The sequence below is a fragment of the Varanus komodoensis genome, unplaced genomic scaffold, assembly GCF_004798865.1.
Source record: "Varanus komodoensis strain SLA01 unplaced genomic scaffold, ASM479886v1 scaffold76, whole genome shotgun sequence".
Taxonomy (NCBI): domain Eukaryota; kingdom Metazoa; phylum Chordata; class Lepidosauria; order Squamata; family Varanidae; genus Varanus; species Varanus komodoensis.
The window spans coordinates 89,073-101,566 of NW_025336429.1; the positions used below are offsets into that span (position 1 = coordinate 89,073).

The 12,494-nt window shown below is 44.9% G+C and overlaps 1 protein-coding gene across 1 annotated transcript in view; it reads right to left on the bottom strand.

The window, feature by feature from the left end:
* The window catches only part of LOC123035056 (zinc finger protein 91-like), an 18,162-nt gene extending 5,674 nt beyond the window's left edge, over window positions 1-12,488 (bottom strand). The window contains exons 1-9 of the mRNA XM_044452897.1: window positions 12,413-12,488; window positions 12,033-12,123; window positions 11,149-11,195; window positions 10,927-11,017; window positions 10,262-10,350; window positions 10,040-10,130; window positions 9,401-9,483; window positions 8,960-9,077; window positions 6,772-8,214 (exon numbers count right to left, since the gene is read on the bottom strand). Coding sequence (XP_044308832.1) covers window positions 6,772-8,214; window positions 8,960-9,077; window positions 9,401-9,483; window positions 10,040-10,130; window positions 10,262-10,350; window positions 10,927-11,017; window positions 11,149-11,187 — 1,954 coding nt within the window. The 5' untranslated portion in view covers window positions 11,188-11,195; window positions 12,033-12,123; window positions 12,413-12,488. The remainder of the gene's footprint in view (window positions 1-6,771; window positions 8,215-8,959; window positions 9,078-9,400; window positions 9,484-10,039; window positions 10,131-10,261; window positions 10,351-10,926; window positions 11,018-11,148; window positions 11,196-12,032; window positions 12,124-12,412) is intronic.
* Window positions 12,489-12,494: the final 6 nt, after the last annotated feature.

Sequence of the window (12,494 nt, forward strand, 5' to 3'; positions counted from 1 at the left end):
CTCTCCGCGGGCCCGGGCGGCGCGGCGGGGGCCCCCGGTCCTCCCCCCCCCCCCCCCCCCCCTCCCCCGCTCCTCGCTGGCGGCGAAGCGACGCTCCGCGGGCCGCCCCTCCCGGGCCGCTCCAGCCTCGCCGCCGCCCCTGCAATGCCGCAGCCGCGGAGGGCGCCCACGGGCCCCCCGCGCGCGTCGGAAGAGCCCCGGTCCAAGGCATGGACCGAGCAGCAGCCGAGGCGCCGCCCGAAGACGTCGGAGCCCGGCCGAATGGACAGCGGGAGCCCGCCCGGATTCAGACTCCCGAGTGCGGCGGGACCCGCTCCTGCGTGGACGCTCAGAAGATCGGGGCCTCGTAGCCCAAAACGTCGTCTTCTTGCTCTCTATCCCTGCTCTTGCTGTTATCGCTCATCCACTGTTCCGACGTTGTAGTCTCCTGAAAATGTAGTTTCTTTTGCTTCCTTTACATAGTTTTACTGTACAGCCCACCTTGTTTCCTCGTGCCGAGAAAAGAACGCAGCTCACATGCCCTCTTCGCTCCATTATATCCTCACCAGAACCCTGCGAGGTAGGCCCGGTTGCATCGCTGGCTGGCATGCAGTCACTCGTGATCCCATAGCGGCATAGCCCATTCAGACGTGAGCCGAGCCCCAAGCCCCAGTGCCACATTGTACACACTACAGCGCGGTTAGCCCTTGTCCTTGAGATACCCAAACTTCACTACCTTTTCCCAAGCCCTTTTCTCAATTTCCCCCTATTCTCTGCTTGAGATGTGTAGCTAAAAGATCCCTTTCTATCCTGAAGCACCTCCCCACCCCTGCTCTTTTTTTTAAATTCAACTCTGTAGTTCAAAATCCAGCCAATTTTAACTAATTTGGAATTTTGGAGGTTTCAGTAGATGCAGTTTAGGCATTAATAATCTGTATGCTTTATTGCTAACTGTTTGACTGTTCTAATTATAACTATTTTCTATTTATGTATATATTTGGTCCCTTAGAAAGATTTTTTACTTTTTTATTTTCTTAACACAAAAAGAAGAAAAGTACATGCGAGATGAAGCAATGTAGAACTAAGTTGCCAAGGGATTCCAAGCAAGCACAACCGACACATTCAAGCCCACAGACCTCAAAGAGGCCGAAAACATCCATCTCTCTACCATGGAAGATGGGGAGCCCCCAGTTCGCTCACCAACAGATCGCCCAATTGCTCCAAGTCAATCACAGAGCCTCAACCACCCCCCCAAAGAGCCACATCCCATCAGCTGCACTGAGCACAACAGAATCACCGTCCATCATCGAAGTCCTCAAGCTGTCCTCCATTCACACAAGTCAGCTTTGCCATCACTGCACACTTTATTATTATTATTATTATTATTATTAGAACATTTCTATGCCGCCCCTTGCCGAAGCCTCTGGGCGGCTTACAACACAATACAATACAATACAAAAATAACAATATAAAATTAAAATTAATAATATAAAATAAATAAAAATATAAACGATATAAAAGAAGTTAGAAAAGAAAAGAAAAGAAAAGAAGTCGCCCTGGCCAGATAACCAGCCCACCCCTCCATCCGTCAACCATAGAAACATAGACATAGAAAAAGAGAAACTGAGCAAGTCAGAAGGGGCCTCCCGGGCCATCTAGTCTGACCCCTGGCTCCAGCCAGCTCTGCTCATGACATGCCTACCGTGTGCATGTCCAGCCTATCCTTGAACACCCTTGAAGGGGCCTCAACCACCTCCTGTGGAAGCCCATTCCATGCCCTCAGGGTCCTCACTGTCAGGAAGTACTTCCTGGCATCCATATTGAACCTTGACTCCCTGAGCTTCACTCTGTTGGAGCACATCATGCCCTCCGCTGCAGGGGAGAACAGGTCTCCCCACCTCTGTGTGACACCCACTCATATACCTATATGTCTATACCTATTTTGACCTATAAAGCCCTGAATGGCTTGGGATCAGGATACCGGAAGGAACGTCTCCGTCCTTATATGCCCTCACGCCCCTTAAGATCAGCGAGGGAGGCCCTGCTCCAAGAACCCTCCCTGAAGGAGGCAAAAAGGACATCTGCTCGGAGTAGCACCTTCTCCGTGGTGGCACCCAGATTATGGAATGTGCTCCCCAGAGAGGTTTGCTTGGGGCTGAGCTTATACTCTTTTCGGCACCAGGTCAAAACCTTTTTATTTAACCAGTATTTTAAAAACTAGTATTAATATCACAGTCACATTTTATTGCTTTTACCGCTTGGATTGTTTTAATGTATGTTGATTGTTTTAACGTACTGATTGTGAGCTTCCCGAGCTGCCTTGCATGGGGGACGGCATACGAATGTTTTAAATAAATAAATAAATAAATAAATATGTCGCCAAGAGATCCCCTCAGAGTCTCCAATGGGGACCCTGACGAGCTCCACCCAGAAGCAGCCTTCCCACTGCAGCTATGATATACTCAAACAACTGACATATTCTGTGAAAAAGTCTGGCACCACACTCAAAAGCGCCCCCCCAGGACTCGCAGGAAACCCAGCTGCAAAGGTCCCCTGTATTTTGGCATGTATCAACCCCCACCATCTTCCAGTTGTTTCACAAGTTACCACACGTGGCAGGAAGTCCCATCCACCCTGCCTCATCCCACTGCTGTTCCCATCCATCCTCTCAATATCTCTTGAAGTAATACGTCACCAACAAAACACCCCGGGCCAATTCCCTCTCCGTGCTTGACCAGCTGTGAATTCAATGTCCTTCCTCCATGAAGCCCCCAGTGACAATGTGACATCTCCTCTCCAAGATGGTACCTCCAAACCACCGAACACCTCCCATCCCACTGAGCCCCAGCGCCACGCTGCACCAACTGCCTGCGAAGTCCCCCCAACAGATGATCACCCTGCTGTACAATTAACCCCTCAAAATCTATCAGTTCCCCCAAAGATCCCCTCCTCGCTTGCATCCCCCCAGTCCTGAAATCTGTTGGTACAAGCAAACCACTGTACACCCTTCTCCCCGTATCCCAACTGTCACCGAGACCAGACTCGTCCCCACAAGTTAAAAAATCACAATTTCTCCCCAAGTATCCACCACATGCCTCAACCAGGGACCTCAGAGAGGCCAACTCTTTTCTCTCATGGAATACTAAACTTCCACTAGGCCATCTCTCAGTGCGTGGTTATTATTTGATATCAGGGTCCCTTTAACCAACTCTTCAACCCACATGCGATTGTGTATTCCGTCCTCAAAATCCGCAGCCTCCCATGAGAATTTTTTTATTCTCAATTTATGCTTTACCATTTTTGCCAGTGAATCATTTTTCCAATTAAATCCTTTTTTAAACTCGGCTTGCAAAAAATTACGCATGTTAACTTTTTTACTCTATTATGCTTTTCTCCATTACTGTTTTTTGAGTTGCTGCCTTTGTGGTTTTTGGAAAGGTGGTATCAAAATGCTGTAAATAAACAAACAACACATTCTGTTACTCTATTTTTCCACGTGCGTCTTCCTCTCCTATCTCCTGGTGTCTCCGCATGTGTTTGTCATTTCTTATCACATAAGAAAGCATCCTAGAGTCTCATGGAGGGTCTGCAGAGCTGTGGATCCCCAAAACCCTGCCATTTATTTATTTTATTTTTATGCCTCCCAAGAGCAGACTCTCTGAGCAGTTAACAAAAGTCGAAAACACACAGTCAAAAAAGAGGGGTGGGGAATTAACATAAATAAAACCATGACAATTGTAACCAAACCATCACAGAGTTCTAAGAGAGGTACAGAATAAAATGCCATGTTAAAATTAAAGTTAAAAAGCTAAGCATTAAAAGTACTGAGAAAATAAAAGGGTTTGCACCTGGCACTGAAAAGAATGCAGACCTTGCTGGCAGAGATAAGGAGCCAGTGGTGCTGGTGTTTTCCCATCTCCATCCTGGGACGGATGGCCCCGCGATCTTGCCAGGTTACAGCAGGAGATGTGGCAACCCACACAGAGTCCAAGCAGCCAGAAAAAAACCCTCCAAGAGCTGCAGCTGATCATGAAGGCAGTAAATTTGGTCTGGGATAAAAGAAGTCGTTAGGGCTGTAATCCTATACCAATTTACCTGGTAGCAAACCTCACTGACGTAAGATTTGCTTCCAAGTAGGCATTTGTAGGATTGTGCTAAAGGGCACTGCATTAGCAACCGTGTCCTTAGTCCTTAAGTGTCTGCAAATTTTTATTTCAAACCTGCAAAGGAAATATCAGCATTTCCTTATGTACAAAATATCTGCTTAATAAGTTAGCTTGTTTAATGGTTCATTCTGCCTCTAATGTCCATCTCCCATCTAAACCTCTTACATTAAACTGCACAAAACTGCAGTAATACCCTGGAGGAGACCGACAAAACTCAAAGTGATCTTGATAGACTGGGGCACTGGGCTGAACGCAAGTTGTTCCCCATGCAAAGCACATGTGGTATCCAGAAGGACAACAGAAAAGGAAATGCCCGATGAAAAAAGGAAGCAGCGTAGCTTCCGCAAAGAAATCCTGCCTTCAGAGTTCTTTGAGAGTATCAGTGAAGATATGCACATGGGTGTTCCAGAAGACAAAGTTTACTTGGATTTCCAGAAGACTTTGATGAAGTCCTTCCTTTTCCTCCAAGACACCAGAACAAATTTAGCAGTTATGGAATAAGAGGATGCATCATTAACTGGTTCCAGAACAGAAAGCAGAGGGTAAGAGCAAAGAGTTGTGCCATAGTTTTGTATAAGAAAAATTATTCCAAATGAGAATAAATTCTCTCAAGAGTGATCGAAACAGCAAGATCCTACAGGGATCTGTACTAGGCCCAATGCTTTCCATTTATGCAGGACTATCTGGGATTGCTGAATGCCGAAGAATTGAGACCATTGAATTGTGGTGCTGGAAGAGACTCCTGCGAGTCCCTTGGACCGCAAGGCGATCAAACCGGTCAGTCCAAGAGGAGATCAACCATGACTGCCCTTTAGAAGGCCAGATGCTGAAGATGAAACTCAAATACTTTGGCCACCTAATGAGGACTCCCTGGAGAAGAGTCTAATGGTGGGAAGAATAGATGGCAAAAGAAGAAGGGGACGGCAGAGGATGAGGTGGCTGGATGGAGTCACTGAAGCAGTCGGCCTGAGCTTAGGTGGACTCCGGGGGATGGTGGAGGACAGGAAGGCCTGGAGGAGCGTTGTCCGTGAGGTTGCAGTGTCGGACGCAACTTCCCGACTAGCAATGACAATCTGGAATTGGGAGGGGGCAGTGAAGTGGCAAAGTTAGCTGGAGCTCTCTGGAAGAATTGCTAGTTTATAAAAATAGTGCAGCTGGCTAAGCGCAGCAGTTGTAGCGAGAAAGTGCTGTGACAGACACGTCCTGCTTGTGGGTTTCCCCTGGACAACAGGCTGGCTAATATACGAATAGGATGCTGGTGCTGGTATATGGATCGGATACACGGATAGGATGCTGTTCCCAACTCCCCTCCCTTCCCCACAAAGGAACATTAATTGGCATTTTCTAGGAAGCTTAATCATTACTAGGATGAATAAAAATCAATATTTAGGTTTTAAAAAATCTGATTTTTTATTTAAATTGTAGTTTTAATAAAAAGCTTTTTAAAGAAAGATCTATCTAAAGATAGTTTTCTATTTAAGATATGTTATAGTCCAAAGGTTATTCATTATGAAATAAGGATTAGCTTTTAATTATGCAGCATGAGGCTGTATATTCCACATTAATTTTTTCATAAATGAATCCCATTAATCCATTCATAATGTCATGCTTTTCAAGAGGTAAGTTATTGGGGAATTTTTCTTTCTAGAACGTTATCACAGATGTGTGATTTTACTGTTTTCAAAACTGTGAATTTGTGTCACAGCAGAAATCACAAACTGTTATAAAATAAAGATACAGGGCTGAGAAAAAGACCTTAATAGCATTGTTCCTTTGCAAATTTATGTAAACAGAATCGACCCCTTAACTCTTAAATGCCAAATTTAAAAAAATAAAAATAAAAATCAATGAATAGGTTTGTTGGGAGTGGAATTGACCTTCACAAGAAGCGAAGTCTGAGGAGGGAGGAGCAGATATTTAATATGAAAATGAAACCTTTTTAACAGAATATCTCACAAGTCTTTGGCTCTTTCTGTGAACAGCCTGAGGTTTATCATATTATTCTTTCCCTGCTGGAGAAAACCTATAATGGCAGCAGACCATAAGAGAGATCCAGTTTGGGAATAATTTAATGAAGTTCCTCTACCTACAGATAAGGCAGGCAAGCATGCAAAATCTAAACATCTTGCAATAATTTCATAATTACCTATCTATAATGTGTTTCGAATAGAATAACCAAATCAGTATTTTTATGTAACTGTAAAACTAATCTGAAAAGTTGTTAATCGAAAAAGGAAACCTTCATCTCATTTAAATATTAAGATTATACCAGCAAGAATGAGTCTTAATGTAAAAAATCATGATTTAAATCTAGTCTTACTGACTAGGAATTTAAATCATGATCCACCCTGATCATTACATCCTTCAAAATAAAAAGTGTCCCACTTTCAGGGCAAACATCAACTCTGCGTCTCTTGCAAGTTTATTATTAACAACAATAATAATCCAAAAGAAGTATCTCCGGCACGTTTGAATGTTTCTCTACTGAATATACTCCGTGATGAGCCGCAAGTACACTCTGTGGTTGAAGCTTTTCTCACACCAACTGGTGGCGTAAGGTCCACATGAATTCTCCGATGTCTCTTCATATCTTGTATCCCTTGGAAGCATTTCCCTCACTAAGAACATTCGTATGGCTGCTCTTGAGTATGAATTTTCTGATGTTCTCTCAGATTCTTATTCAATCGAAAGCTTTTGCCACATTCAAGGCATTTGTTTGGTTTCTCTCCAGTATGAGTTTTCTGATGTCTCTGCCTATCTTGTATCTTTCTGAAGAATTTCCCACACTGAGAACATTTGTACGGCTTCTCTCCAGTATGAATTCTCTGATGTTCTCTTAGATTCTTACTCAGTCTGAAGTTTTTACCACATTCAGGGCATTTGTATGGTTTCTCTCCAGTATGAATTCTCTGGTGCCCTCTCAGACACTTACTCCATCTGAAGCTTTCACCACATTCAAGGCATTTGTATGGTTTCTCTGTAGTATGAATCCTCTGATGTTCTTTCCGATTTGTACTCAATCTGAAGCTTTTACCACATTCAAGGCATTTGTATGGCTTCTCTCCAGTATGGATTCTCTGATGTTCCTTTAACTTGTCTTTCTCACAAAAGCATTTCGGACACTGAGAACATCTGTATGGTTTCTCTCCACTATGAATTCTCTGATGTCTCTTCATATTTTGCAGAAAACTGAAGCATTTCCCACACTGAGAACATCTGTATGGTTTCTCTCCAGTATGAATTCTCTGATGACACATCAATTTTCCATTATGCCTGAAGCATTTCCCACACTGAGAACATTTATATGGTTTCTCTCCAGAAGGAATTTCCTGTTCACTAAAGGTAAAGAGTTCCTCAGAACGAGGACATTCCAGTCCTTTCTCGCCAGGATGGCCTTGTTCATGATCCAGCAAATGTTCTTTCTGATTGAGGAATCTGCTAAGACGAACACATTCATCTGCTCCGCCTTCACTTGGAATCACCCGATTACTGTTTGGTGTCACTGAATGACCAAAGCTCTTTATACACCCATTGGAATCGTGATGTTTCTCTTCTGGGTGGCCAGTCTGATGTCTGCTTAAATTATCCCCTTCACCATTCCCAGAAAGTGCAGATCTACTCCTTTCTTTTCTCCTTCTCGGAGGGTGATCAAGCCATGCACTTTGAGGGAGACTTTCCCCTGATGCGGGCCATGTGTCATCGTGGTCATCGCAGTCACCCTTGTCATAGTCATTGACACCTTCCTCCCTGGTATCCATTGTATCAGGTTCTAACCTGTAGCGGTATCTTCTGCCATACTTGGAAAACCTGGGCAAGCTTCCCCTTGTCTGCACGTTGGAAGGCTGGCTAATTGCAGCCGCGGGACCGTCCGAGAGCTCGTTACATTTACTCCTCCTTCCTGCACGCTGTTTCTCCTGTCCCTCGTTGGACTTGCCTGCTCCTTGATGCAACTCCACCATCCCCAAAATGTTTGCTTGACTCATCTCTGGGGCAGTCCCGGGTGAGCCCTCAGCCTCTTTTCCTCCGCACCGAGGAGTCTCCAACTTGACCTGACATTCCTTCTTGTCACCTGCAGATATAGAAGGGAAAGGTTTCCATGCTTTATTGTCCTCTTTTGAAATACTTTCAGTTTACTTGACTCTTGGTATCTAGCAATACTTTTGCATACTAACAGGGTTGCTTCATCCAGCAGTCTGTCCACTGAGTGACCAACCAGCTGCTCACAGGAAACCCATGAGCTGGATTGGGATCAAACAGCCCCCCTTGCCCAAGTCCCCAGCAACTGGTGTACAAAAGCATCCCGCCTCCGGTTCTTGAGGTGCGGTGTTTCCTCAAGGACTAAGAGTTCTGGAGAGCGACTTGGTCCGATCTCCTGTTGAACACATCCAAATGGCGACCACAAAGTCCTTCCTTTTGTCCATTGTGAATCTCCCACGAATCAGCTTCGTGCTGCTGGGAGAAGTCTGACGGAAGCCGGAGCAATCCACCTCCCTTCCTCCACACCATGCCTCATTTTGTATACTATCCTACCTTACCTGCCTTTTCTCTCAGTTCAGCTTTTCTTTCTGAGACACATTTCTTTCTGTACCGCATGTTCCTTTCTATGTCTGTACTCCTTTCAACTTCCTCCCTTTTCCTCAGGCTTTTATTTTCAGTTAGCGGATCGCAAACACAGCTTGAGCCACTAGAATTCATTTAGAATCTCAAGTACAAATGTGGGCTAGCAATTTTATTTCTCATGAAGGATGCTGGTACCTAGATCTGCAAATCCCGTCAGTGGCTCCAGAGACTCTTGAAATGGAAGAGTTGCTTACCTGAAGAACCTACATCGCCCTGCAGGTGTGACCAGGCAACGCTCTCTTGGGCAGGGTGCTGCGAAATCTGCCTGCCGACCTGCAAAAGGAAGCTCCGTTCATTGAGCTTCAGCTCTCCCTGCAAGTAGGAAAGAAGAGAGCGTGTGCACTGGGTCAAAGAGTTCCGCAGTTCCACCTGCGTCAATCAGTATGCAGTGAAGAAAAATCAAGGAAAAATGCCCCCTCCTGGCCCAAATTTTACACATGTTGCTTTAGAGAATATTTCCAAAATGGGGTTGCTGCCTGCAGCTTTCCAGGCCTGCTTCTAGCTGCAGTCCTATCTAGCAGGAAGACTAGCGTGCTGTGACCTTTTCCAGAATTTGGGTTTTGAATGCAAATGTCCCACCAGGCTGAGTCTACTCAAACACACCTTGTGTGTCTATCGAGGAGAAGCAAACTCACCAGAAGGCCACAGGTCTCTTTCCCTCCAGGGAGGTCCATTTCTTGCTCAGGAGGAAGCGGTGAAGGGCCAGCAATTCCAATGCCTGTGATGGACACGAAGAGGATTTTTCTACAAAAAACTATTCCATTCCTAACCAAATGGACCCTGTTTCTTTTTCGAGCCACACCACTACATATGACTCATCTTGAAAACAGGGAGCAGAATTAAGATTTCACATCCTAAAATGCCAAGCAGAGCAGGAAGTTTTAAGGTGGGGGCCTCAACACACTGCACAATGCAGAATACACACTGCAGAATACACTGCAGGTATTCTGGTGCGGGAAGCCCGTAATTCAACAGCAAGAAATGGTGCCTCTGCTTTTCCTTGCAACCTCAGAAGGGGTGGGAAACCCACCTCCCACTGTGCCTCGTCATCATGCAGGACGCCAGTCGGGCATGTTCTCTCAGATTCCTTGCTCAGTTTTGAATTAAAGCAGCTTCCACTTCAAAAGGGATCCGGACCTATGGAGTTCTACAGAGATTGGTTTTGATCTAGCCACTAGGGAGTGATAAAATATCTCAGTACTCGTGCTTAGGAGTCGAGCCTATTTTTTAACCTTGCCAGTCAAAGCATCAAACAAGCACAAAAGATGCATCACCAGATTGCTTGGCATCTTCATACACCTGAATGGGATCCGAGGGCTCTCTCTCCGCATCCAGGAAATCCTCGCACTCCTCCTTCAGCAGCCCCTGAAACAGGGACAAGAAAGAAGCTCATGGCTAGGAAGGATCTTCTCTGGGCAGGAGAAGCTCCCTGCTTTTCCAGGGAAGCCTGGTTGATACGATGCTTGACCACTGATTGCATGGTTCATTTGACTCACCAGGATGTCGCCGGCCACTTTCCCACCAGTGTGGTCCTCTTGAGAACAATGCAAATGATCGGCAGAAGTTTGGAAGTTGTTTTCCATGCCTGTGAAAGACAAGAGGATTTTAATAGGGGACATTATTCTTTTCTTGCTAGGCCTTGAACAGATATATTATTTCACTGATAAAGTTATTTAAGAATTATCTTTAAAAACATAGAGAAGATTCGATTTAAAATAATGAAGCAGGACAGAAAATGTTAACTGTAGCTGAAAATGAAGCATCGAAGGAGAAGATTTCATCTCCCCAGGGTAGGAGTTCCTGTAAGCACTGTAAACAAGACGGATTCTTGGTGCATGGAGCCTGTCATTCAACCTTGGGAAATGAAGCATCTGCTCAAATTCCCCTTTCCCCACAACCTTGAAAAGCGCAGGGGTCCCCTCCCCCATTGCACCTCCTCATCACACAAGGCGCTAGTCAGGCATGTCCTTTTGGGATTCCTTGTTCAGCCTCTGGTTGTGCTGCTTCCCCCTCACGTTGGAGCTGCAGCTAGATAATTCTCGAGCTCAGTTCTGATCTAGTGGCTTAGCTCTTCAAGTTTCTCAGTAATCTAGTTTCGGAGCAGGACTTTCTTTTTGAACTAGCTAGTCTAAACATCACAAAAACACAGAAGATGCATCACCAATTTGCTCAGCGTCTTTGTAGACCTTCATGGGATTCAAGGGCTCTCTCCCTGCTTCCAGGAAATCCTCGCACTCCTCCTTCAGCAGCCCCTGAAACAGGGAAGAGAACAGAGGCTCATGGCTAGGAAGGGCCTTCTCTGGGCAGGAAGCAGCTGTTGCTCTTCCGGGGAACATGGTTCATACGATGCTTGATCAATGAGTGTATGGCTCATGCGACTCACCAAGACACTGCAGGCCTCTTTTGCGTTTGTGTGGCCCATGTCTTCATCTTGAGAACAATGTGAAGGATTGAAAAAACAAGAAAATGGAGAAGAATTACAACAGGAAATGTTGGCGATGTGAAGAGGTAGATGGGACGTTTTACCCTATGTGGTGGACGTGTGACAGAATTAAAGAATTTGGAAGCTGATACATGTGGAAATGGGGAACATAATTAAAAATTACTTTTCTATGAATGCTAAGATCATATTAGCAAGTATCGTACCAGAGATTCTTCCAAAGATTTTGCTAGTTATTTAGCTATGTGGTAAAAGATACTGTTAGATACTGAATAGTATTTGCTATATTTGAGGAATATCCCTTGGCTGCCTCTTTTCCATATATTTTTCCATTTCTAATGTATTTTGTGAAAATAATTAAATAAACTTAAGTAAATAGGCTTGGCAAATTTTGAAAAATAGTTTCCCATGTCTGCAAAGGACAGGAGGACAACTTTAATAGGGGAAATTATTATTTTCTTGTTTGGCATACAGCACATTTATGATTTCACTGATAAAAAATATGAATCATCTTTAAAAACAGAGAGCAGATTAGAATTAAAATAATCAAGCAGGACACAAAAGTGTTAACAGTGGCTTAAGATTAAGCATTAGGGAAGACCATCTCAGCTCCCCAAAGAGAGATTTCTTTAAGCATTGTAAACAAGGCAGAAATTTGATGCAAGAAGCTCGTAATGCAAGAGTGGGAAAAGGTGCCTCTGCTGAAATAGTTTTTTAAACGCAGCCTTGGAAGGTGCATGAATCCCACCACCCTCTGCACCTCCTCCTCATGCAGGACGCTAGTCAGGACTGCGCATTTGGGATTCCAAGCACCAAAGATGCATCACCAGGTTGCTCAGCATCTTCGTAGACCTTCGTGGGATTCAAGGGCTCTCTCCCTGCGTCCAGGAAATCCTCACACTCCTCCTTCAGCAGCCCCTGAAACAGGGATGAAAACACAGGCTCGTAACTAGGAAAGGCATGGTTGGGCAGGAAACACTTCCTGCTCTTAATTTTTTAAACTATACTGTTTGCCATCGCAGAATATCCTGCACATTTCCTGTTTTGAAATTATTAAGCTGATCCTATTTGAAACTGCATTCAGTGCCCAAAGTTCAGCTGGTCATTAGGTAGGATTCATTAAATCTATCCATATCCAAATGAATAACTGCAGTGGTACATCCTGTGACATCTCAGAGATTCCAGGAATAAAGTAATAATATCTCACCTGCCAGGTGGCAGCCTCAACCGCCTCTTGGCTCCTCAGGAAGTCCTCCACCAGGGCCACCGCCTGGGAACAGGAGTCCGGC